Here is a 27,298-nt window from a genome sequence, read left to right as displayed (position 1 = left end):
GCTTCTTAAACTGTATAGGTCACAACCCCATGGGTGAGTATGTCACAAAAAAGAAAAAATAAATGGCCACAGAAAAAGGGTCCTGAATGTGCGGTGACCAAAAGTAAATCCAAAATGAAACACATAACAATGTGGATGTGTTTCTGGCTGTACTTGCCTACATTATTTTGCACAGTATCACTGTAGTCTTGGCTCTGAACATGCAATACACACCCTTTGTTCTGTGTGTGCCTGCATGCACCACAGCCAGACAGCCTAAAATACCCTTGTTCACATTAGTGACCACTCTATACTATGGCTTGCAGTGTTTGTACTGCACATACAAATTTTTCTGCTCTTTATACAATGATAACAGTTAAATTTTGGAAAGCCAAGGGTTTTAATATTTCCCCACCATCATTACTCAGCATGCAAGTATAAAAGCAGCGTAGCTTTGGATTTTATTGTGTTACAATGTTTGGTTTTAAAAGTTATTGTTTGGGTTCCTGACTGCATTTCCTAAAAAGCCATGAACTGGATTTTGGCTCCAGATTACAACAGAACTTCGGCAGTTTTTGAAATGGCTCTAACCATACCTCTGCCATTCTACATATTTAGGTGCTGCAGTGGTCTCACCATGGACAATTATAACACCAAAATACCAATCAATTCTGAAAACTGTAGATGATGCTGAATGGGTCCTGCAACATCAGGTATTCAGTCAAGATTTCTTTATGTAAAAATAAGCACATCTGTCTGTAGTACACAAATTTGTTTCCAAAAAATGGTAAAATTATACATATATAATTATATGTACACATATGAATATATAGGTATATAATACCAAATACCTGTTTTAAAACAAATTTCTTTATTTTTAATTTTTATTATCAAGAAATGCTTAATTTGTGTACCTGTTTTGTATACCTATCTAGTGGAGGTTGAAAGACAATTTCTGAAATGAAAAGGGTTCATGAAAGGAAAAAGTTAAGGATACTCTGCTAAGTGCTGAGTGTACAGAGTACCTTCCAGCTCTGGAGCAGGAGGCAGCTCTGGCATGCGGCTGGGAGCAGGGCCAGGCTGGGCTGGGCCGTGCCAGTTAGAAGGCGCATGCTCCTCTGAGTCGGCTATGGCTAAGCAGATGGCCGGGAGGGGTGGAGTCACCGGGGCACTTCCCGATGGTGGGCTGCTCTGATTGGCTGTGCTAAAGACCTGGGCAGGCTCGGCCCTCCCACCATGTCCATGTAGGCTGCAGGCTGGCCACACTCTCCTAGGTTGCAGTGGGCACTGCTACTGGAAACAGAGTTTGGAAGACTGCTGCGGGTGAGTGATGGCCGGGGCCTGGCTGGGTGCAGCGTGCTCGGGAGCTGGTGTCCTGAGGGTCCCCAGGGCTGGTGGGGGAGGTCCCACCACGGTCTCTGGCCTCCAGTTGCTCAGCTCCCGGGCGAGTTCTGCCTCGGGCACTTACAAGTGCTTTGAGGGTGGCAATGCCCTGGGTCTTTCCCAAAAATGTTTTATCCTTCCCCGAAAGCCCTCCCGCTTCCTGGGCAGGCGCGATCGCAGATCAGGGAACCTGCCCAGAGTTCATGGACTGGGGGACAAATAGAATGCCTGCTTCTTAGTCTTCTTCGTCCATTCCTCCCGTTATCTATCCTAGGTAGTGTTAGCCAAACACATGGTCAACAGCAAACTTGGGTGTGGGTCCTGGTTAAAACCCCAGTGATACTGCTGTACACTAGCTAGCTCTTTGCTTTCAGTATTTGACTGATGTGACCGAGTTATCCTGAAAAATGGGCTTCGTACTGTCGGGTTGGTAGAGGAGTAGACTGTAGGAGGCGCTGTTTGCAGGCTGGGTATTGCCAATAGCTTAAAGTAATTGAAAAACTACACTGGGCCCATATTTTTGTCTGTCACTGAACGGCACGTAGCTGCCCCATCCCGCCCCCCCCCCTTTTTTTTTTTAAGCAGCACCTGTACATTTGGTTCGTGCAGGACCTGGCCCTGGAGCTTCAAAGTTGAGTTAAACTTCAGCTCCGCCCTTCCTCCTTTCTGGGGTGAAATAAAGGCAGACTGATAATGAGTTGGATTGTTACAAAGCCATAAATAAATCCTGTGATAAAGGTGTTCTGACTAGAATAGCACACTAAACAGCCCAGAGCCTTATTGCACAGTCTCTTCTGTGAGATTTCTTGTCAAGTTTATTGAGCAACAGTGTTGTGTTGGAAGGAAAGTCTACTGGGTGATCTTGTGTGTGCAGAACTTCCCTGTCACCCTTGTGGAGTGAGCACGCTTTGGAGACTGCACCCAGGTTCTGTAAAACCGGCTCCCACCGCCAACTTATTTTAAGTTGTGCTGAGAACCTTCATTTTCTCACACCCTCCCCTCTTTCAGTCTTTGTTGTTGTTGTCCTCTAGTACTGAAGGACGCCTGGGACAGTAACCTTAAGATAAAAGGTAGCCTTGGACTGTGCCACAGAACACCGTGCTGGTAACTAAAAGCAGTAAGCTTGCTTGGCCAGCACAAACTCAAAATAATATCTATCCTCTTCTGTCTAGAATGCAGAGATTCACTGTTCCTTGGCAAAATAACTTTAGGAGAAATTGTGTCTACTGAAGGGAGTCAGTTCACTGCAATCTCCTGAGAGCCAATTTCCAGAAACGTGGAACTTGGTTTAGGAGAGTCTGTTCATTCATTATTTCAAACAACAGTGCTGGGGTGTTAAAGTAGACTGGCAGGACATTTAGAAATTCCTAAGTTTTGACATGTGCAAATACCTGGGGAATTAGTATATTCAGTGGTATAAAGGCGGGCATCACCCCCAAGAGTCCCTGTGCATGGTCCTTGGAATTGTCCCCTCCTGTCTTTCTTCCCAGGCATTAATCTGTTTTCTGTCAGTATGGACTACGTTACATTTTCTTCAAGTTTTACATACATTGGGACAATTCCTTCCCTCTCACCTCTTTCCCACCTCTTCTTTTATGTAGCATTATTATTTTGAGATTTGTCCCTATTGTGTGTTCATTGCTGAATTATGTATACCTCTGATGTACTTTGCTTACCCATTCAGTCATTTGGTTTTGCATCCTGACATACAGTTTCGGGAAAGAACAAATTGCAGAGATAGTGGTAGGCAAGAACAGATGCTGGCTGAACTTGAAAATCTATTTAAATCCCAAGCAGAGGGGGAAAGGTGGGGAATTCTATGGCTCTTCCTTTTTCTTATCCCGTCTTAAGTTCCTCTCCATGCTGCTTCTCTAGCAATCGTTTGTTTAATTTTGTGAGCGGATGGTGAGTAGGTGTCTAAGGAAGTGTGCATTGTGTATTAACTGTGGGTGGCGGCTCTGGGGGCTCCTTAGTAAAAACAAATCCATGTTTTCCCCTTCCAGAGACGGCGCGGACCATTTGTTTCATAGCTTAGATTTTATCCTACACTTGCTTCAAGACTTTTAAAGAAGGAGTTGATCTGTTGATGCGTGTTCGTGTGGTAAAATTCAGCTGGCTGGTTTAAACAGAGGAAGATGGGGCTCATGGGCATGGTGGTCTGCCTTGTCCTTGGGATCCTGCTTTCTGGGGGGCCCATGGGGTCTGTCTCAGCTGTGGACCCTGAAGCAAACATGAACGTGGTGAGTTTCTAAAAGTCACGCACTTTTAAAATGCAATGATGCCAAGTGTTATTTTCTTAAATAGAGTTCTGTGAGCTGTGGGAAGTCATAATTCTAATCTCTTTATGGCTCATTATGCTTTTTGATTTTTCTGAATTGCAGATGCCATTTGCTAGACTTTTCCCACTAGATACCACTTCCACAAGCAGCTTCCTTAGACTGCTGAACACGATACAGGGCTTACACTAAGTAATGTGTTTTAGTAATTTCATTTTTAAATGATTTTAAACACACCTTAAAACTTTACAAGAATGCCTTTGTTGAGTGCTGAACATGGGCTGTAATGGAGACTATCCAGGGAACATAACTCAATATAATCATGAAAATATTAGAAGGAATTGTTAGAAGATATAAGCAAAAAAAAATTAACCCCTGAATTAATTTCAAAATTAGTAATCTTAAGTAAACAGTGAAATCTGGGAAACCACACATAAGAATACAATAGCGAGAAAATATAGATTATTAAAGAGACAACAACCTTAAAATAGACACTGGATTGACCCAGCTGAAGAATTGGGTGACTGCAGAGACAGAAAGTTTCCAGGAAGACAGGATAGTATGTCATGATCCAGGCCAAGGTTAAGCTTTCTTTTGACATCCCCCTCTTTTAACAATTCCTTCCTAAGGGAATAAATAATGAAATTAAAGTCTTTCAGGTATTTATGGCAGAGAGGATAATGAACATTTCAGTCTTCCAAGTAACTGATTTATGCTCGCCCGCTGAGCTCCCAGTGACACTTTCCATGGATCTTTCCTTGTGGAGAAGTGAATTTGATGATGGTTTCCCATTTCTCAGATTTCTCAGCTTTCCTTCAACCTTACCTTGATGTTCTAGTGAATAGTTTCTGGGTCCGTGGATGAAAGTGAAATGTTTTTGCCTCATTGCCTAGGCTAGGAATTTTACGAAACATGAAAAGTGTTAGCTGGCATATTTAGAAAAGAAGTGTTTATTTGTGCCCAGTAGGCACGATGCAAACAACAAGGCCCCAAATCTGACACACTTGCTGTGGAACATTCTAGAATGATGGGATACCTGTGAGTGTAAAAGACTGGGTCTTGAGATGGGCTCTTGGCTACTAGATTGAGCAGACTCAAGTAGCAATGATTTCCTTTAAAAAGCTAAAAAAAATGTCATTGCATCTGTTTTCTCCTGTACCTATTTTTTTTTCTGGAGATTGAAGAATCAGAGTCCAGCATAGAATGTCTGTTGTCCTCTCTCTCCCCAGACTGAACTGATCACGTACTGGGGATACACTGCTGAGGAGCACTCGGTCCAGACAGAGGATGGGTATATTCTGAGTCTTCACAGAATCCCTCATGGGCGGAAGAATCATTCTGACAAAGGTATGGGTGTTTTCTGTGGCAAGATGTATTGGCAGTCACCATATTCTCTGAGTTGGTGACCAAATTCAGGCTTCATTTGACAGTGTTGCCACTGGACAGGCTGGAGGTCAAAGTACCAGCTAAGCTGAGGTAACTGTTTTAAAGCCAGACTGTCCAATTTCATAGTTTGTACTAGTTTCAAAGGTCAGATTCCATGTAGAGTATCAAAATATCTACTTCTCTTGTTTCTCAAGGAAGCATTTATCTAATGAACTATCCTGAGCATTAAACAGTTGCCTTTAGCAGTTTAAAAATTACTCATTTTTTAAAAGGTAATATATTAAAGTACTATAATATATTCAAGTAAGATATATATATACAATATACAAATAATATATGAGAAAAATCAAGAAATATACAGTGAATACTTTTTCTATCTTACTTTCTAGTTTTTAGAAAGTGTTCTTGTATAATATCTTCATTTAAAATCTTTGTACCTTCATTGGAAACCAATATGGATTATTTTTCTGTTGCCACCTTCTAAGTTCAAAGGGTGCTATAAAGGACACAGTGTTTCATTTATTTATTTGTTTGATTGTTTACTTATTTGCTATCAGCAAACTCACAAAAAGTGCATTTATTTACCATCACAGAGATTTTACCAGTAATTCATAAAGCATTTGCCTAAAGGTAAGTGTGTTCTATTGCATGCTTGTATCATGATTTGCTTAACAAGTGTTCTGTTAATGAACATTTCTACTACTTTGAATTTTCAACTAACAAATATTGCTGCTCAAAACAACAAAACAAAACAAAAAATATACATAAAGTACAAGTTTATTTAGAAGATAAATTCCCCTCAAAGAGTTTTGTCTTCAAAAGATATATAAATTATGTTTTTGACAGACTTTTGAAAAATTGCTTTCTATGTATGAATGTATTGACAATGAATTTTACTAGGACTATATAAAAGTTCTTATAGATTTGCCTTAAAGATATGGACCTGGGCATATGTTTATATCCTTTTTTTGATCAATTTATAACGCCAGCAAAACTGTGGTCCTGATGAGATGATGGCATTTCCAGACGAACTACCTGAAAATGGTAACAGCTGTCAGGATAATAGAACTTCTTTCAATCGTCTCTCAAAATGTAGCCTATTGCTCTACGAAAAACTAAGGTCTGGGTTAAAGTAATTGGCTGGCTCTGTCTTCTGTCAGGGTTTAAACTACACAGAGAGTGTTTCTTTGCCTCACATGCTTCCCAAGGGATTATTCAAAGCAGACAACAAATCCTGGGCGAGTGTGAGCTTTGCATCAACATCTGCCTTAAGCTTTCTCTGAGTCATCTGATATGTCTATTTTCTTTTGCCTCTAGGTTCTGCCTATCACAAGACACTAAATAATGCTTATGTGGCTATGGGAGTGTTCTTTTTGAAATTCATTTGAGTTTCCGTTTTAGTGTTTATAGCTCTATACTATTGTATTTCCCTTGTGAATCTGTTACAAAATGAATGATGAATTGCACTGATCTGTGTTCCCCACTCACAAACACATAAGGTATATATTTTATGCAAGAGCAAGCACATGATCTTAGTTTCCTTCCCTTTTTTTTTTTTTCAGAAAAATACCCGTACATAGGTTTTAGGTTCTATCTAAAGACAAATAAATATGCATTTTATTTCCTATAAAGTACTTACATCAATTACTAATAACTAATATGAGCCGTTGTTCAAATGTCCCAGGTAAAACCATGCTGAGAGAGTGTCCCACCTCTGTTTCTGCATCCACTCCCCAGTTCCGTCTCCACACTGTAATTAAAGCCTGCAGGGCTCCTGTCTTGTGCACACACATCACACTGGCAGATGGAGGTGAGGGAAGGTGCCCCCTCAAACAAAGAGACAGTGATCTTTGGAGGCATTAGGTGGTCCCTTGCAGGCTAGGGAAGTAGATCCTCTTGTCTTCAGAATGCGGAACACTGCCTGAGTGTTCTCAACCAAAGCTGGCTTTAGCTTTAGGTCCTTCACAGTTCTGAGGATCCCCCCCACCTCCCCGGGGAGGTCAGTTATCTGTGTGTTTACCAGCCAGCCTCAAAGGGGGCTTTTCAAGGAATTCTGTGACTCAATTTTCTAAAGGAGGTTTGATTTTCTTAAGTACTGCATAGATGCCTTTCCTATGGTTCGTTCTCTGTGGTCTAAGCCCAAGTCCTGGACAGAGGCTCTTTATTATGTCTATTGAAGAACAGTGTGGTCAGAGCTGTTAATCTGCCATGCTGAAAGCCAAAAAAGCCGAAGAGAATACACAGTCCCCCAAATGACACCAATCTCGTGAATGCCACTTCCCTTCTGACTTCCTATTAATAGCACCATTGTCCTTCCAATGACCTAGACTAGAAATTGCAGTGTCATTTCTGTTTGTTTGACAGTGCTGGGGATTGAACTCGGGTCCTTGTGCGTGCTAGGCAAGCGCTGCTGCCAAGCTGTGTCCACAACCCGTGCAGAATCATTCTTGATTCCCCGTCTCTAGGTTACTTGCAAAATATCTCTTGTTAATCCCTTTCTCCCTACTTCTGACCACATCTCACTTTAGGCTCTTGTTACTATTCAGATAGGTGCCTAAGACAGTGCAGAAGCTGAGAGAATCTTCAGTGGCTCACTTTTTTTTTTTTGGAGAGGGGGAGGGGCCCCCATGTACCATAGAAAAAGAATCTCAAAGCAGGAATATGGAAATTTAATGTTATGTTTTATGAAATTAGTGCTTTTAGCATATAGAAAATAACTTTGTATAGCCTTATTCTGTACAGGTAATTATAAGATACATTAACATGTTATTTATTTATCAGGATGACATTCTTAGGGAACACTTGTTTACATATAAATAATGAGTGGGCTCTTCAGGCAGTATGAGTAGCTTCCCTCGAGTGTCCGAGGTTCTGTGTGAACACAGGGCTGAGCCAGGTGTCTGCTCTGCCCATGTCCTGCTGTAAGCTCTGCTGCCTGCTGCCTCCTGTGCCAGCCTCTCTGACCTCCTCTGTCTTATGCCATTTTGTAGATGAAGTTACTAAAAGCTCAGGTGTTGTGTGATTTTTGTGAGGCAACACTCTTTATGGGTCTAATGGATCAAGATACATATGTTCTTTAATACTCTGTCCTGGCTATGTGTCTGCACTTTTCACCCCATCCAGAGCAACAGACTTTGGTACTTGTGGCTATTGGCAATTATGCCTGCAATTTTCCATTTAAAGTACATTTATCTGATGTGTAGAGTGCGTGCGCGTGATGTGTGTGTGTGTGTGTGTGTGTGTGTGTGTGTGTGTGTGTGTGTATACAGGCTAGTGAATGCCAGAGGAGACATGAGATATTCTTGTCTGTCTGTCATTCTCTAGCCTAGTCCTCTGAGAGAAGGTCTCTTACTGAGCCTGGAGCTAGCCTGGTAGCCAGCAAGCCCTAGTGATGCTCCTGTCTCCATCTCACACTCTGTTAGGGTGGGGATGTGGGTGGTGGGGCATTGGAACTCAAATCCTCACATTGTCACAGAAAGTGCCCTTTCCCAGTGAGCCATCTCCCCACTTTTAAGGAACCATTCTCAACAGATGTTGAACCACCACTGTATTTGCTGACTGCTTAAGGGAACTGAAATACAGAAATGAATCATTTAAAGAGAAGTGGTTTTGTTTTTATCTGCTCAACCTTCACGATGAATGTTAGTGCTCCAAGGCTGTCATTTCCTGCTTGGACCAAGGATTTGAAAAGCTTGTACCTTTATAACATACTCCTGGCAGACTTCTAGATACCTAGATCTTTGTTCTTGATCTATAACTCATTTCCTGTTCAAGATAGCCAAGGCAAAGGGCAGTCACTTGGGCATTTTGACTGTGGAGGCAGTATTCCTTGAACTGACAAATGCCCTTACATAATAAGTATTGAGCAAGCTGATCCCATGATCATTATAATATAGACTTTATTTAGCTAAAACAAGGAAATACTACTTGTGCCAACATTAAAAATAAAATACAAGACAGATTTACTTCCTAATTGCCTAACTGAGAAATCAGCAAGTTTTTAAAGACAATCTCATCTGTATCTGAACAATTCTGCCTCTGATGGTCTGGTTGGTGAGGGAGCGTCCTGGGCTGTGGGACTACGGGCAGCGTTCAGAAGCAGGCTTCTCAACTGTGGCTTGGGCATAGTCTCCCCAGGGGTTGCCCACTGAGCCATTTGAGTCATAGGTGAAAGTCATAGCATGGCTTGTGAGTTGTCTTCCACAGAAAAGCCTCCAGGCCTTTGTTTTGATTTGGCTATTTATGTTAGCACCCTGACCAATTCTAAGGGTTTTTTTTTTTTTTTTCCTTAGAGAAAGCTTCCCTTTGAAGGAAACCATTTGTGGGTTTCTGACTTTATTTAATTTATTTAATTAATTACATTTTAAAAAAATGAATGCAGCCTCAGTAGGCCTACATAATGTGGCATGTAATTCCTTGTGCCAGAGGCACTGAACACATGCAGGTTGAGCTGAGCGCGTGCTCAGGCTTGCTGAGCTTGTGATGGTGCATTGGGTAGGGGATTACATTTGGACTTAAGTCGTGGTAGCTGTGTAGTTTGTCTCCCACGCTCTGCGTGAGGTTGGAGTAAAGAGGAAGTGTAGCGCAGAGGAGCATTCGCTGCTCTGCCTGCCCCTTCCCTTCCTCACACCCCTCCCCTACTTGGCCAGCTGCTGCTAAATGTCATGTGTCTGAGAGATTTCCCCAGACACTCCAAACAGATCAGGCCCCTGGGGCTATATCTTCCGTGTTTGTTTCACAGCAGTTAGGTCAACAAGAACTCAGATGGATGATAACACGTGTAATTACGGCCTTCCCCATGGGGCTAAGTGCAGTTGGTGCCCCTTGGAGGCCAAAGTCTTCTCTGACTCATTTGTTTTGAAAATGCTGCAGTCTGCTGGGCGGTGGTGGCGCACGTCTTTAATCCCAGCACTCTGGAGGCAGAGGCAGGCCTGGTCTACAGAGTGAGTTCCAGAACAGGCACCAAAGCTACACAGAGAAACTCTATCTCGAAAAAAACCAAAAACCAAAAACAAACAAACAAAAACCCGAAAATGCTGCAGCCCAAGGACTCAGCCTATTCCTGAGTACTTCTGTAGCCCTCTTGGGACTGGGGTGAGTGAAGCATTGAGATTCCAAATGTCCCTTGTTCTAGGTCACATTTGAGTCAAGGCTTCCCTATCTTCTGGGCTCAGAGAAGCCATGGACAAAGTCTGTGGAGGACACAGCTAACAGCTGTGTGACCTCGGGTGAGCATACTAAAAGCGCCACCTCAGGTGACAGCGTGAGGGTAGCAGTTTACCAAACCTCTCCGAGTTTGAGTTTCTTCATCTGTTACATGAGAAAAATAATACTTACACCTTCATTGCTGTAAGGCCTACGAGTCACTTTGCCCTCATGGTGAGACATGTGACCCTGCACAGTGAGACATGTGACCCTCACAGTGAGACACCTTACCCTGCACAATGATGCACCTTACCCTCACTCACAGTGAGGCATCCGCACACGTCACCATGATCTCCAGTACCTGCTTTCTTAGCATCCAGTCTTCTGTGACAGAGTGTCTATCCTAAACTTCAAGGAGAGAAGAGAGTTTCCAGAAAGATGTCTAAATTTATTTACTGTGGGCAGAAGATGCTGAAGATGCATACAATGGGTAGAACCACCTGGAAGCCAGGTGCCAGTGTTATCCTCTCTGTATGCTCCCTGCTAGTGCTCCCTCTGTGAGCCTGTCTGCTGCTCTCCAGAGCTAATCATTTCTCAGCATTCACTGAAGTGTGGACTCATGCTGTGGTTATGTGCAGCTTCTCTGATGGTCTGGAAAGGCAGGAAGGCAAAAAGGCAGTTCCAGACAGGGGTGATGGGCACCTTGATGTTGGATGATACGGATTTTATCCATCATATACTAATTGTGTGGCAAGGGGTGGATGGGTGGGGGCATGGTCTTCTCTTCAAAATTCAGTCTGCAAAATAAGTAAGAAGAATGACAGAAAGGGTATCTCACCATCCTGACTATGCAGGAATCTCTGTCACTCAGTGTTCTACAGGGTGCATTTGGAATGCCTCAATCTCCGTCTGTCTGTGCCTGTACCTAGACGGCTCTTGGTCTGCACTTATCTGTGAGTGATGTATTTCAGTATCACATGCAGATACTTCTGAATTCCATAGATGTTATGTTTTTTTCTATACAACTAGACCCATGATAAAATTTAGTCAATACACTAGAGATGGTAGGAAATTATCAAGGCTTATAATAGAACAATGATAACGATGTCTTATAATAGGATTGCCAGCATTGTTAGTTTATTAAGGAAGCCTTAAACATAACTACTGCTAGACTATAACAGCAAATCTGCAGTTAGAACAGCTAAGTACTAAGCGGTTACTGGGTGGGTGGTGTACACAATGTGGACAGTGTGATTCAGGTTGTGGGTGGGCGGGTAGGAAAGTGTTGCTCCATCATGTGTTCATTGCATTTCACTGTGTGCGCCCTGCGCCAGATTCGGCTTCAGCTGCTACAGGCCCTGCAGTGAACGGCGTGGGTCACATTGCTGCCTTCTTGCTGCCTAACGGTCACAGTGACTGTCACTGGGGGTGTGGAGAACAGCCCTGCGTTAGAGATGGGACCTGGTGACGCAGGGTTTTGTATTCCCTCCAGCAGTGCAGGTCACTCCCTTTCCTGCAGAGAGACTTTGAGAGGTGAAGGCCTGGACACTGACAGAGGCCACACAGCTATCTGATTGCTTGCTGTGGACAAGCCAGGTGCCCCCTGTCACACATGAATCATCAAATGAGTCATTAGGACTCTGGTTAGCCTGTATCACAGATGAGGAAAACGAGGTGATGGGGGTTAAGTAAAAAGGCGTGTGCCTTTTTACTCTGCCAACTTCTACCGTATGGGATAGCGAAGAAAACAACAGCCTTAGACTTCTGAGCCTTGACTTCAAAGTGATAAATCTTTGTCTTTATAAATTAACCATTCTTAGGTATTTTGTCACTACAACAGAAAGGAACAAAAATCTATAGTATTTGAACTTTTTTTTTTAAGGCCGAATCTTCAAACTAGAACTAGACTATAAAAATTCACTCAGGAGCCTTACTGTGGACAAGTAAAAACCCAATTGTTGTTTTTCATTTGTGTGGAACTGAAGAGCAAGCCTGGGGCTTCACACACACTAGGCTTTGCTGTACCAGCGAGCTATTAACCCCACAATCCATTCTTACTAATCATTGAGAAGGAGGTCCTAAGGATCCCCCTTGGAAGCTTGTTGGGGGATGTCTACGTCTTTTGGCTTTTTCCTGGGCATTTTAGGTGACTCATTCTGCCCCGGCCCAACTTGCTGAATCAAGTGTCTGGGCATGACTCTCTTTAAGTAGATCTGAATACAGCTCTGGTGGGCTGATTAGGAACAGCCAAGGAAGCTTCAAAAACAAGGCCTTCTAGGCCAGGCTCTGTGCATGGAGTTCCTCATTCTCCAGATCAGGGCCAAAGCCAGTGATGTGTCTGTTTCATAATCACTCGGGATTGTTTCAGAACATAGCAAATTTTGGCATAGGCTACTTGACTTGCCAGGAGCTGGCTAGAGACAGAGCTAATATTTATGTGCATACCTCTTTTCTACTTTAGTTTTTAAAATTACTTTTCCTTTAGATCACTGGCTAAAAGCAAGACGTTTGACATGAGATAGACCTGGGTCTCAGTGTTGGCACACTGCTGGCTAAATGTTCTAGGGCCAGTTGTTTTCTCCACACGTGGGTCGCCTTATCCTTAACATGGATATGAAAATGTAGGCCATATACGACATAGGCCTTGAACATAATTGGTAGCTGTTTTGAACAATAGAGTATGGTAAGCCATTCAGACTGTAGAAGCTTGCTTAGGTTATCATGTGAGGAGAGTTTGTTCAGAAAGCTATTAGACCGAAGTCTACCTCAGGGATGGTTGTGCCAACCCTTGGACATTGAGTTTGTCTGGAGCATAGGTTCCACTTGGCTGGGTGCTGAGCTCCTGTGAACTGGGTGAGTTATGTGACCAATTCTGGGAGATGTAAGCTGAGGGGAAGCTCTAGCTTTGTACTCCCTCGTAAGGAACCCTGGAAATGGGTACATACCACATTCAAGGTCCCTCTTACCAGTTTGTTTAGAATCTGCTATTGTAGAAAGATATTCAATCTTTTTGTGGGGTATGCACACTCTTCCCAAACTAGCAAGGAACTTAAGATGTCAGGCTGCAGAGGGCCTTGCAATTCCTGAGCCAGGCAAAGAATTCTACCATTTAAAGCTAATTCCTGAGGCGGGGCCATTGGGCTGAGGTCATAACCTTCCCTAGGAACTGCAAGGCTCCCCTTAGCCTGGCAGTCTAAGATCACTCACTGGCCCTGGCTACCAGTTATGAAGTTGAATCAATCCAGTGAGACTTTATGGCTCGTGAAAATTGAGTTCTGTGTCATGCTGACACACTCAACTTTGACCCCCTTCCTCCTTGCCCGTGGTTTTATTACTTCCTTAGACCTCAGCTGGTTCCCCATGACTTTTTGGAATGAAGTAGCTTCCCATGAAGACTCGTGTCTTGGGAGGCAGGAGGAATTCCCCCACACACCAAGCCTTCCTCCTGTGAACCACAGTCATTGTCAAGCCTAACTTTACCCAAGATTCACCTCACCACACGGGCAGCGTTACAGTGTACAGCCATGGGGCTGCTGTCCCCAGCTTGCTTGGTGGTAGCTGTTTAGGTGACCAGGATGAAGTCACTTTGCCTGCCCTTGGCTAGAAAAATGATACTTCAGGTTTTTTTTTTTTTTTTGGATTAGCTCCCAGAGGCAGAAGTTTCAGTAATATTTGTCATGCTGTTTATAATTTCAAACTTTTAATGATTATTTTTCATATTTCCCAAGATGAACTAAAATCTTCATTGAAGGCAGGGATGGTACATCTAGCACGGTGCCTTGAAGGCAGACCCTTTGCAGTAAATTCAGTCTTGCTGACGTAGCCTTAAAGTACTGTTAGAAAGCGAAGAAGGTCATGGACCCGGGGTTGGCTCGTTTTCCGAGGTGCTGTTTTCTTTTGCTTTTGCTCCTTGCTATGTCTCCATGGTGAGAAGGCCCTGTCATGCAGGTGGTGCTGAATAAGGGTTTGCTTGATGAATGACTGCATGGTCGCGGCCCTCTAAGTCTCGCGAGGTCAGGTTGTCTGGGGGTGGGGGAAGGGGGGTTGTACCTCCAAGTCTTTGTTTTTCTGGCAGTTTAACTGTCTCAGGAAGAGGTGAATAGAAGATAAAGGCATATACACATTTTTAATTCATGTGTGTGTGTTTTTCTATTTAACTTTCTTTAACATTTTTTGAGGATTTAATATGTGAGCACATACATGTTTATCATACCTACTCTCCCCCTACCCCACAGTTCCTCTGTGTTCCCCTTCAGATTCCCATCTCAAACTCATGTCTTCTTCTTCCATAAGACTTTATTCTACAACTATACTTTTTTTTTTTTATTAGACTTTGCTTTTTTTTTTTTTAAATGACAGGCTTAGGGTCATTTCAAAATCAAGCAGATGCAGGGTTGAGCAACCAAGACTTCCAAATTTTGGCAATGACTAAATCTACTATAAACATCAATAGAGAGAGATTTCCCATATGCCTCTGCTCCTGCACACGCACAGCCTCATCTTTTAAGCACACCCTCAGTGGTGTAGATTGACATGTCACTGCCACTCAACGCCTATACTTAGTTCTGTTCAAATGTTAGAAATGAGGAGCCACACTACCCTAAGCACTCGTGAGTGCTTCTGCCATCCTGTTATTCTTCATCTTGGTCAATAGTCGCTGTTATCTCTGCTTAGGGTTAAGCCGTTGTTGCGGGTGGATAGAGCCATCTCGTTGTGTATGACATTTTTCCTCCCAGTTTATTTTGTTTGGAATCATTGTGAGCCAATTATAGAAACATTTTGCCAGTTTCCCAAATCTGTTGAATTTTATTTTGATGCTTAAGTCAATGGTTTGTTAGCAGAGATGCAAAAAATAAAAAAAAAAAAAGAAGTGGAGTTTGTTGTCTCCTTGTCAGCACTGTTTCAAGGACATGTGCCCCTCAGCTTACTCATTTGTTTCCGTTGTTCTGTTTGCTTTAGTTTCTCTTCACTGTTGACTGCTTAGCAAGACATCACGTTTGCTGAGAAGACTGGATATGTCACCTTCTAAACGTCAATGTTTTTCAGGTCCCAGACCAGTCGTATATCTTCAGCATGGCCTTCTGGCAGATTCTAGTAACTGGGTCACGAACACTGACAATAGCAGCCTGGGTTTCATTCTGGCCGATGCTGGTTTTGATGTGTGGATGGGGAACAGCAGAGGGAACACCTGGTCTCAGAGACACACGACTCTTTCAGTTTCTCAGGATGAATTCTGGGCCTTCAGGTACATCACAGTTGATTATGACTCGGTATCCTTAGACACATGGAAATTTAGCTGGGAGGTGGATTTAGGAGTAACTCTCAAGTTGTATAAGGAAACTGATGTCTTTTGAACAGCTGTGAAACTTCTCAGGAATTTAATTTAACCAACATGAAGGTAAATTTAAATAAATGAATGCATAAGTGATTAGATTCAGTTAGGCATTCTTAAGTTATTCTTAACATTCCTGGCATTGGGGAGGAGCTGCTAGGTTAAATATCAGGCACCCCCCCCCCCCCCCGCCCCATAACACACATACTCCCATGTTCATTTTACTTCTCTCTCTATCTCTCTCTTTCTTACTCCTGGCTCTACCAATCAACTGCTATGTGACACTTGGCACAGCTATAAACTGTCTGAGTCTGTTGCCTTATCTATAAAATAGGGATAATAAAGGACTCTCTCATAAACTCACTGGGCCTAAAGAAAAGGATTCAAGGAAGGAGCTTCCACAGAGCCTGGCATATTCTAAGTGCTTTCTAATAACTGGATTGTCACTTTCCTCATCTAAGACACATGCACACACACACACACACACACACACACACACACACACACACACACACACACACCCTTACCTAGTTAAAGACTACAGCATAGTGTAGCAGGTATTATAGAAGGCTGGCCCTATAGATGCTTCCTTTTGATAAAACTAAAGCTACCTTAGTCATGAATTACAAGATGGAGAACTTTTACCAAAAGACACTTTTTAGAAAATGTTTATTGTAACACCATTTACACTCATAACAACGGATACTGAAATGCATGCCAGCAGTACATTCAATGATCCAAGTATGGTGTATTAACATAAAAATATGAGAATAAACAGCCATAGTCATGTACCAACATGGAGGAAGCCAGGTATGAAAGAAGGTAGGTTACATAATCCCATTAACAGGAAATATGCAAAGTGAATAAAGCTAATTTTTAGATGTGAAAAATTAGAGGTGTTACCTTCAAGAGATACCATTGGAAGGGAATGAAGGGGACTTCCTTGGTCCTCGACATGGTTAGTGTTCTGAACTCATGCAGGCTTCTTTGGTCATGCTCAGTGTGTGCTAACACACTTCATGCCAAGTATCTAGGTGCTGTTCTACTTTTTTGTGTGCTATTTCATTTGAAGAGTCCTTTGTCCTTTGGATTGTAGTTTTGATGAGATGGCAAAATATGACCTACCTGCTTCAATTAACTACATTGTGAATACAACTGGTCAAGAGCAAGTGTTTTATCTGGGCCACTCTCAAGGAACCACCATAGGTATGTATGCATTGAAGAGGGAAAAGGCCATATGTCCTTAAAGTGAAGTGATGTTACATAAAAATGATGTTACTTCAAATACAGATGTTTTTCAAATGCCAAGCGGAAATCATGAGTGGAGCAAGAAATGTTCAGTCATAATCTACAGAAATTCAGAATTTAGTATAAATTGTTAAGTATCTTAAAATTGAAAGAATTGATGCAAGTTATGTCCTGCTATGTGTTTTCCAATTTAAGCAATGTAGGGATGTGAGAAGATAGAAAAGTAGGAAGTTTTCCAGTGTCAGCAACCTTGAAGAGTCAATAAGAAAATATACTTTAAATGCTCAGTGCCAGGTTGTGGTGCAGCTCAGTGTAGAGTGCTCGCCCACGATGTTTGAACCCCAGGGTCTATCCCCTAGCACCACCTAAAATAAACAAAGCAGTAATTAAAGAAATACAGTTAAGTGAAACACAGCTGTAGGCCAGAGCATAACCTTGGCTGTCAGTCCTTCTCAGGCTTTGCCCATCTTGTTCCTTTGAGTCTCTCACTGGCCTGGGCTAGACACTGGTTAGGCTAGACCAACTGCCAGGCAGCCTCAAGGATACACCTGTCCCCACCATCCCAGAGCAGAAACTAGAATTGCAGACCACCACACCTGGCTTTGTGACATGGGCTTTGGGGCTTAAGCTCAGGCTCTGTTTGCATGGCGAACTTTATGGATTAAGCTGTCTTCTCAGCTCAATACGTTTGTGTTACAAAGAAAAGTACAAAACTTTGCAAAGTTTAAAAAATGCAAATTAGCATTAATTTTAACAAGCAAGTTTCTCTAATGAGAAGCTGGGAATATGTTCCATAACTTATTAAATTCTGCCGTTTGGGTGTTCACTAACACTTTCATGTTCATGGCACATGCTCTGCATAGAGTACATTCTGCAAGGAGATTCACAAAGTGAAAAGAGTGAGTGATTTTCAGGGTGTTAACATGTTGTTAAATTGCCTCCCCCTCCAGAAAAATGGTGCTGCATGTTCTTCTCTATTCTTCTTTATTTATGTTACTTCTTTTATGACTAGGTGACTTGTCTCTTGAAGTCCATTTTCTAAAGTATTCCAGGGACAGTGTTACCCCTTTTATGACTAGGTGACTTGTCTAAAGTCTGTTGTTTCTAAAGTGTTCTAGAGACAAGAAGCATGGAGAGATCTGAGAGAAGTGTAAAAAATATTTTACAGCGAGGGGAGTCTAAATGTGGCTTCTGAGTCACGGGTGTTCTGTTTGGATGGTTTGCAAATTAGGAAGGGGTAGACGTGTAGGGTGGAGCTGTAGAGATTCACATTGCTATGGAGACAGATGACTTCCTGGTTCTCTTATCCTGGACTTCTTTCCATGCATATTGCAGGCTGAAATCTGGACCTAAATTCTGTGTTTCTGAGCCAGAATGTTTGAGAGGGCTGTTCAAGTGTTCAACGTGTGTGGCTGCTTACTGGGCTTCCTCCGTAGGGCTCAATGAGTGACCCTTCTGTTTTGTGGAGGCAGTACTAGACAATCTAATTCTTTCTTTTGCCCCACAGGTTTTATAGCATTTTCACAGATACCCGAGCTGGCAAAGAAGATTAAAATGTTTTTCGCCATGGCCCCCGTGGTGTCTCTCAGTTTTGCCATGAGCCCTCTGGCCAAGATTGGACAGTTGCCAGACCTTCTTATTGAGGTACGTGGGTCTCACCCATCCCCGTTCTCCTCAGATATTCTCTTCTGGCCTGAAAACTTAGTCATTAGAGGAGACTTGGCAGTGTCCTCTGTGTATGCTATTATGGGAGCAGTGAGTGTACTTGCCGCCCTCCTCCTGCAGAGGCGCCTGGGGGAACCGTGTTATTAACTAGACACACAGCTGCATGTAGTCATAGTTAACACACTAGTTCAGCTCCCTATCCACCATACAAAGAAGGTACAAGGAAGTCTTTGAAAAAGTAACTTAAGCATTCATAAAGTTGCTTCTCATCCACAGGGCAGGTGGGTACACAGGAATAGACAGGGGATAGGAGACCAGAAATATGCCATTTCTATGTGCCTGTCCCTAGCCATGCTGAAAATGATCGAAGGTATGATTTGGCCCTTAAGCATATCAGTGCTTCGTCCCTGGAACTATTCATTTCTAAGCTGCATTCCAAGGGGGAAAGAGCACTCATGAGAGGAGTTTAAGCTCATTAAGAATGAACAATCCATTATTCCTGTGCTATGTATTTTATAAACACACACACACACACACACACACACACACACACACACTCGAAATCCTAGAGAGCATTATATATAGCCATATGGTGTGTATGGGTTTTTGATGTTTGGTTGTAAGTCTAACCTTTAATGGCTGCATTTCCATCCCTGTAATGGGTTTTTGACACTGAGGAATCATGCATTGGATTGTGGTCCCAACAGATTACACTGAAACTGAAAACTTCCTATCAACTAGTGATGGTCCAACATATAGTTCACATATTTGTGGTGATGCTAGCATACAAAAATCTATGGTCACAAGAGTTACATAAAAGTGTAGGGCATATAATGATGCCTAGTATTTATGCCATAGTCAGCTTTAACTGCCAACTTGACACAGCCCTGAGTCATCTGAGAAAAAAAGACCTAATTGAGAAATTACCTAAATCACATTGGCCTGTGGCATGCCTATGGGATATTGTCTCGACTATTAATACAGGAAGTCTCAGCCCACAGTGGGCAGCATCATCCCTATGCAAGTGGCCCTGGGTTGTGTAAGAAAGCTACCTAAGTGTTAGCCTGTGAGTGAGCCAGCAAGAATCTCCGTGGATCCTACCTTTAAGTTCCTTCCCTGATTTCCTTCTATGATGGAATGTGACCTGGATGTGTTAGATGAAATAAACCCCTTTCTCTCTCAGATTGCTTTTGGTTAGATTGTTTCACAGCAACAGAAGCAAAGCAGAATGCCATTCTTGATAATGATAATAACTATTGCTGGCTTTTTTATATCCTATCCTTTAAATCATTATTTTAGCACGTACTTCTTCATCTTGCAAAAATGCTTATTGTAAAGGCTTGTGGCATGATGTGCCAGCAGTGGCTTCATGAATCTCGTGTTCACCACATTTTTTTTGATTACATCAAGTAGCTGTGTCAAGTGGTTGACCTGTCCCATCTAGAATTGTGTAAGGATACTATGTGGTGGTTGCACAATGCTAATATTCCTTCAGAACTTGGGACTTAGAACTTGCCCCTGCTATTAAGTGACTCATTACTTAGAGGTAGGTGTAACATAGCTCTCTCTCCCTCTGTCTCTCTCTCTCTCTCTGTCTCTCTCTCTCTCTTGCTCTCACTCTCTCTCAGGCCACTTTAAAGTCTTTTAAAGAAAATATATACTGTGCTCTTAATGAGACTCTTAACGAGGTAGAAGAACTATAATGTTGTTCTACTTCATTGTCTTTGTAACTGTGACACAGTGAGTTTGGGGTTAGTCAGACTCTTGTGGGAATTCAGGGCATCAGCAAACATGCTGATAAAATTTTGTTTTGACTGTCTTGTTAATAGAAGTATTGATTTGCATTGCAAACACTTCAGAAGTTATAAGTAATTCCTGAATACTAGGTCCTAGAATACTAGACCCCACAAATGTATTTATGCACATAGAGATGCAGCAAGAGAAATATATTGTTTTGTTTCAATGCAGGTGGTATCCAACTCTATAGATTGCTCTTCAGACTGAACATTTCTCCCATGGAGAGCTCATCTGTTAATTGATTTCCTCATTAACATAGCCGGTTTTTGATTATGAAGACTTGCTAATATAGTTGACTGCTGTGGTAGACATCTAGTTTGGGGGAGGAGCTCTAGAGTGGATACAGGAGAGTGTGATTGTTGCTGTAGGAATGCATTTTATAAATCTAGCTTGTTCCTTAGAGTTTATGAGTTAGCTTTAAACCTAAAAATGCCACACCGTCCCCCATCCCACTTTAGAAATGGTGTTTTGTAAAATCTGGAGTGGAGATCAGGGATCTGTGTTTTTACAAAACATTCTCTATGATTTCTAATGAAGACTATGGGCCTGGCATTTGGGAATCATGGTTTCAGACTAGAGTGCTTTTGGGGACACACCGGGAAAGTAAAAACAAAAACTAACAAACAAAAAACAAACAAACAAATGAATAAATAATCATAAAAACCATTGCATAAAGCTGCTATGAAAAATACACGTCGTTTTTGTGGAAGTAATGTGTTCCCCCTTGTAACAGAAATCTTAGATGGTCTTATTAATAAAATCAAACCTGAGGCCAGTTATTGGGGTGAATACTGGAAGATCAGAGAGACAGAACAAGCCACAGCTAACCTCACCTGGCCAACTTCTCAGCTGATCTTGTTTCCTCAGACTGGAAGCCTCTGTGTCCTCATATCCGAATGGCTCTCAGCTGAACTGTGCTGCTCAAAACCTAAAAGCTTAACCAGCCAAATGCTTCTAGTTCCTGGTCCTCATGCCTTATATGTCTTTCTGCTTTCTACCATCACTCCCTGGGATTAAAGGCGTGAGTCACCATGCTTGGCTGAATCCTTGAACAGATGGATTTTTGCCTCTGGAATGCTAGGATTAAAGGCGTGTGCTACCACTGCCTATCCTCATGTTTAATATTGTGGCTGTTCTGTCTCTGACCTCAGATAAGTTTATTAGGATACACAATATTTTGGGGAACACAATACCACCACACCCCCTCTAATCCTTTGAAAAAAATACAAAAGTGTAATTTACAAACCCATTAAAGTCAATATGATCATGCCTACAAATACTTAAGGCAAATTCTCCTTTATCTGTGTATATGACATGCATTGATGTGGTTTTCTGTGGAGTTTGCTACAGTAGTAGTTGGGTCGGTTCTTCTGAGGCATCAGGTCAACTTTATCCTTCATCTGCCAGTGATGTGAGCCAATGATACATCATCCTGCTAAATAGAGAACTTCAAAATATGTGCAATTGTCCAGTGACTTTTGTAGACACTAAGCCAAGAGTTGTGCATGGGCTTACTTTCCATGTCACATGACCTTTTCTCCATGTGGAATTTACTTCCTAGTTCCTTTTAGTTACTTCTTGTGTGGCTGTTCAGGAAAGATCATTAAGACCTGATGTCTGTTTTCAGGTTTGAGACATTGTCCAACAGAAGATTGATTTGACAGTGTGCTGCCTAGTTTTTATGTCAGCTTGACACAGGCTACAGTCATTTGGGAAGAGCAAACCCAATTGAGATATTTCCTCTACTGGACTGGCATGTAGGCCAGCTTTTGGGGGTGTTTTCTTAATTAGTGATTGATGCAGAAGAGAGCATCCCATTGCAGGTAGTGCCACCCCTGGACAGGTGGTCCTGGATGCTGGAAGAAAGCAGACTGAACAGTCCATGAGGGAGCAAGCCAGTGACTAGCACTTTGTCATGGCTTCTGTATCAGTTCCTGCCTCCAGGTTCCTGCCCAGTGTGAGTTCCTAACCTGACTTCCTTAGATAATGGACTGTGATGTGGAACTATAAGCTGAAATAAACCTTTTCTTCCCCAAGTTGCTTTGACCATGGAATTTTATCGAAGTAAGAGAAACCCTAAGACAGACAGAGATCACAGGCAGTCTATGGATGGCCGAGTTTTCTGGCAGAAACTAGAATACAATATTATCCATTTAAACTAGTGTGATATTTACACAGCAGATCAGATAACTGACATTTTTTAAAGGGAGGAAAAAGGAAGCTATGTTTCACCATTCTGTGGATTAGTGATAAGCCAGAACAAGTAGAACAAGTAGTGGTCATAGTGCTGAGCTTAGCAGGAACCTTCAGTTTTGTCAAGTAGTTGATATTCCCCAATCATCCACTCAGAGACAGAGAAGCAGGCTGCATGTGTGGCTTCATTCATTTGTGTTTACAGCTTCCCTGTGCCCCGCTCCTAGGTTCTAAGGCAAATGGGCTGCATGTCTTGTCCCTACTGGTGGTGTGCTGGTGACCTTTGGCCATTTTGGCTGTAGAATCATCATCCTGGTTTCTGCCTTCATCGTTAGTTGCTGTTTTATCTGTGTACATGTCTGTTTTTTTGTGGCCAGATTTCCCTTCCTTAAAAGGACACTAATCATGTCACTTGAAGGTCCAACTTCTCTATCACTTGATTCATCTGAAAAGACCCAATCTCTAAATAAGGGCAGTCTCAAACCCTGACAGTTAAAACACATAAATGTCTGCCTTTTAAGGGGACATAACTCAACCCACAACATTTCTTTTGTAGATATTTGAGTTTTCCATTCTTGCTTGGAATGGTGGATGTGTGCTCACAACACATGGGTGGGTGTGAGCAAGAGTGCAAAGGGACAGATCTGAGTTCCATATAAGGTAGACCTGTCTCCTGTTGCATAGTACAAGATCTGCCTTGAGAATGTAGTGATGGCCCTGGCTCCCTGGAGCACAGATTCAGCGACTATTGGTTAAGGACAATGTAGACTAAGAATTGGTAAGCTTCTTTTATAAAGAGCCAGAGAACAAGTGAATTTGGCCTTGTGGGCCAAGTGGTTTCTGTTGACTATTCCTGTCTACCAAAGCAGCCAGGGATAATTCATTTAACTGATACTGTGGCTGTATTCCACTAAAACTTAAAGAACCGCATGTGGTGCTGGGAGCAGGGGAAGTGAGAAGTAATTAACTGTCTAATGGGTTCAGAGAAATTGTTTAATGGGTTCAGGGGCAAGGTGCAAAATGATCAGTCTGAAGATGGGTCATAGGGATAATTGCACAAGCATGAATGTGCTTGCCACTGAACTGGTCAGTTAAAAATGATTCAAATGGTCAATCTTAAGTGTTGTCCTATCATAAAAATATTTCTTAATAAATTAACAATAATCATTCATGATGGCTCACACCTTTGAGAGACTGAGGCAGCAGGATTCTCATGAGTTTGAGGCCAGCCAAGGCTATCCAGCAAGAACCCTGTTTTGAAACAAACAAACAAACAATAAACAGCCTGCAGGGGGCCTGAATTTGGCTAATATCGGATTAGAGGGAAACATACTTAGTCAGAGCCTAAACAACTGGGAAGAGCCCTTCACCAAATGGTCATGGTCATCTCCCTTTATAATAGTCTACTATAAACTTATGTAGCTTTCTACCTCTGTCTATTCATTTGGGGAACTTCGGTACATGTCTCTAAGTACATCTGATTTAGTCCAGAAAGATCTCACAGGTTCCCTGCTTAAATGCTGGTTGATTGCCATTGTGTTCTGGAGGCCCCTTGTGGAGAACCTTGCATGTCTGTGCGTCTAAAGGGATGTTGAAGCTGGCACACCAGGCTGCCATGCTGACCCGTTCTTGGCTTTCTTTTTCTCTTACAGGACTTGTTTGGACACAGACAGTTTTTACCCCAGAACGCAGTGATGAAATGGCTGAGCACTCACGTTTGCACCCACGTCATCATGAGGGAGCTTTGCACAAATATCTTCTTTCTGATCTGTGGCTTCAATGAGAAGAATTTAAACACAGTATGTCCACTGACACTGAGACTTGATCTCAGCTGTCGGTTATTATTTATGGATGTGCTTATTTGTAGGAGAGATGCAGACCTGGACCCAGACATTATAGTCTTTCATTTAAGAAATATAACATTGAAATCGCTGGGCAGTGTCGGCGCACGCCTTTAATCCCAGCACTTGGGAGGCAGAGCCAGGCGGATCTCTGTGAGTTCGAGGCCAGCCTGGGCTACAGAGCGAGATCCAGGATAGGCACCAAAGCTACACAGAGAAACCCTGTCTTGAAAAAACAAACAAACAAACAAACAAACAACAACAACAACAAAAAGAAAGACAACAATCAACTTTAGCAAGTGGTGCCATCTGCTGCTGCCTTTGAGCTCATTCCTGTCAGCTTCCTACACAGAGCCTAGATAGAAACCATTAATGTGTGGATTGGTCACAAGCCACAATATTTATATAGCATTTATTCCAGAAGTGTGTTCTTTTAAAAAAGCTATGTGTGTTTAAATCTGGAGCATGATATACATATATACACAGAGATATATACTACACACATTAGCATATATTTGTCTATACATATGTATTTATGCTTGTTACGAAGTGTAAATCTCTGGCTTACAACATGCTTGTGTTTCTAAATGTATTTATATTTTAGAGTGTTGAATTCTGAAAAAGATTTTAAAATTCTGGAGTAAAGGCAGGTGTGGAGGTGCAGTCTGTAACCGAAGCACTTGGGGGACTAAGCCAGGAGGACCTGAAGTTCAAGTTGGAGCTATCTAGTCCGACCCTGCCCCCCACAAAATATTCTGCAATGAAGGTGGTAGAGACGTTTTTAAAGTGATATTTTTATTTCTTCTTAATGAACTTAGGAACTTTACGTTTGTAAAGTTTGGAACTTTGGGAAAGCATTAAGATGATAAAAATGACCTGTGATTGCAGCCTGCACCCCTTTGCATTATTTGCCTCACTGTTGCCTTTGCTGCACTCTGCAGGTGTGTGTATTTTTATTGCCTGTATGTGCAGTCAGATCTATTCTGGCCTCTGAGAGATTAATATTCTGAAAGACTATGTACAGATTAGTATTATTTTATCTCTTCAAAAGGAAAATGTGTTAGTGCATATCAGCTTAACACGGTTTTCCTTCTCTAACTCATCACATTCATCTTTCAGTCTAGAGTGGAAGTGTATACAACACACTGTCCTGCAGGAACGTCTGTGCAAAACATGATGCACTGGAGCCAGGTAAGCACGCCGGGGCACAGATGGGCACGCGTAGAGTCTGTGCTGAGTAAAGCTGGTATGGGACAAGCCATGGATTCCCAGAGCAGTCCTCTGCATGCCTTTCCCAAGCCAAAACAAAACCATGCATCTGTTTCCTTCCCACAGTCCAGGGTGCTTGTCACTAAGTTGGGGCACTTTAGTTATCCTTCGTGATACACACTGTTGGGCGTGGCCTCACTTGACAGTGGTCAGGCAGAGGTTTGCTCTCTTCTCTCCCTCACTTCTTTCTCCTTTATTTCCACCCCAGATTATATATTCCTTTCCTATGCCCCTTTCCTTTTACCTCCCGATTTTTTTTATTGTGTACCAGATTTACTTTACTTCATGTTTGATAAAATATGATTCTCTGGAGGCAGAAGTTGTCATTTCAGCACTAACCCACAAACACATCGTGCCCGAACCATCAGTGGATAAACCAGAGCCAAAGCGATCATGTATGATAATGGGAGTCACTAAGTTTAAAATCGAATTTTGATCATTTTATCACATAAGCAGTGTATGTCAGTGGGAGAGCATTTAGAGTTCACATATGGATCAAAAAAAAAGCATCTTAAAATGGAAATAAAATTATTCTAATGATCCTACACAGATAGTAAGTACATATTTGAGGTAGGAAATGTCTCTGCATTTACTTGATGTCTCTTGCTGAATCATTTCAGAAAGAAGCGGTTCTAGGCAGAATCATTTCTGAAAGAAGGGGACTATTTTTTTCTCCTACCAATGGCTTTACAACTGGCTCCCCTTTTCCCACTTGACAATAAGGGAGGACTTACTTCTTCTGCCTTAGAGCTTAATTTTGAGAATGGTCTTTTCCAGCTAACCTCATCCCAGGTGTGAAATACTTTGCTGTTTAAACTTCAAACCAAGATGCTCTGAAGGTGCCTTAGACAGCAGCTTCTGAGTACCTGGCAGACACACTTGCATCAGAAACACTTCATTCCTTAAGGGTTACACCTTTTAATAAAGGATTCTTTCAAATAAAAATAAGATGTGGGATGTACACTAACTTTTAATAATGAAGAGAACGGGGCCAGGAGATGGCTCAGTGGATAAAGGCACTTGCTGCCAAGGCTGATGACCTGAGTTTGACCCCTGGTACCTGCAGGGTCCAAGGACAGAATGTATTCCAAGTTGTCCTCTGACCTCTATATGTATACTGTGCATGTGTGTGCGAGCACATACGTGTACACACACACACACACACACACACACACACACACACACATCATACATGAATAAACTGAAATAAGTAAGATATTTTTAAAAAATAAAATAAAACGTATGGGTCAGCAAGATGGCTCCGATAAAGTGCTTGCTGTGGAAGCCAGGCAACTTGTAATCAACCCCAGAACTCCCCAGAACTCACATACAGCTAGAAGGAGAGGACCAGCTTCCCAAAAAGTTGTCCTCTGTTGTTCACAAGTGCGTATTCTCCCTCCATCGTGTACACAAAAGAAACATAAAAACTTTTAAAAACTGAAAACAGACTCCTGTGTCCACAGAGGTTCTAATTCATTTGCACTGGAGAATCTGTACTTTGGGCTTTTATTTTTGCATTTTATTGCGATGTACGTGACATAGTGCTATTTACATTGTACAACTTGACACATTTTGGCATAAGCTGTAATGCCATTGCCTCAAATATGATAGGAAACATACTTGCCACCTCCAACGGTCCCCTCATGTTCCTAGGTAAATCCTTTCCCCACAGCAACTGATCTGCTTTCTTTTACTACAGTCTGTTTTGCCTTTTCTAGAGTTCATATGAATAGAGGTGTACAGTATAATGTGTTTGTTTAGTTTCACCTGGCTGTTTTTCTCAA

At 42.2% G+C, this 27,298-nt stretch overlaps 1 protein-coding gene across 1 annotated transcript in view; it reads left to right on the top strand.

Annotated features, from left to right (window-relative positions):
- Positions 1–1,146: 1,146 nt before the first annotated feature.
- Lipa (lipase A, lysosomal acid type) overlaps positions 1,147–27,298 on the top strand; it is a 32,459-nt gene continuing 6,307 nt past the window's right edge. Inside the window, exons 1-8 of the mRNA XM_042262788.2 lie at positions 1,147–1,302; positions 3,366–3,602; positions 4,868–4,985; positions 15,216–15,414; positions 16,598–16,707; positions 18,257–18,393; positions 24,057–24,203; positions 25,365–25,436. Coding sequence (XP_042118722.1) covers positions 3,498–3,602; positions 4,868–4,985; positions 15,216–15,414; positions 16,598–16,707; positions 18,257–18,393; positions 24,057–24,203; positions 25,365–25,436 — 888 coding nt within the window. The 5' untranslated portion in view covers positions 1,147–1,302; positions 3,366–3,497. The remainder of the gene's footprint in view (positions 1,303–3,365; positions 3,603–4,867; positions 4,986–15,215; positions 15,415–16,597; positions 16,708–18,256; positions 18,394–24,056; positions 24,204–25,364; positions 25,437–27,298) is intronic.

The sequence above is a fragment of the Peromyscus maniculatus genome, chromosome 1 (genome assembly GCF_049852395.1).
Source record: "Peromyscus maniculatus bairdii isolate BWxNUB_F1_BW_parent chromosome 1, HU_Pman_BW_mat_3.1, whole genome shotgun sequence".
Taxonomy (NCBI): domain Eukaryota; kingdom Metazoa; phylum Chordata; class Mammalia; order Rodentia; family Cricetidae; genus Peromyscus; species Peromyscus maniculatus.
The sequence above is the reverse complement of the archived record's forward strand: the minus strand, read 5'-3'. Positions and strand labels throughout refer to the sequence as shown.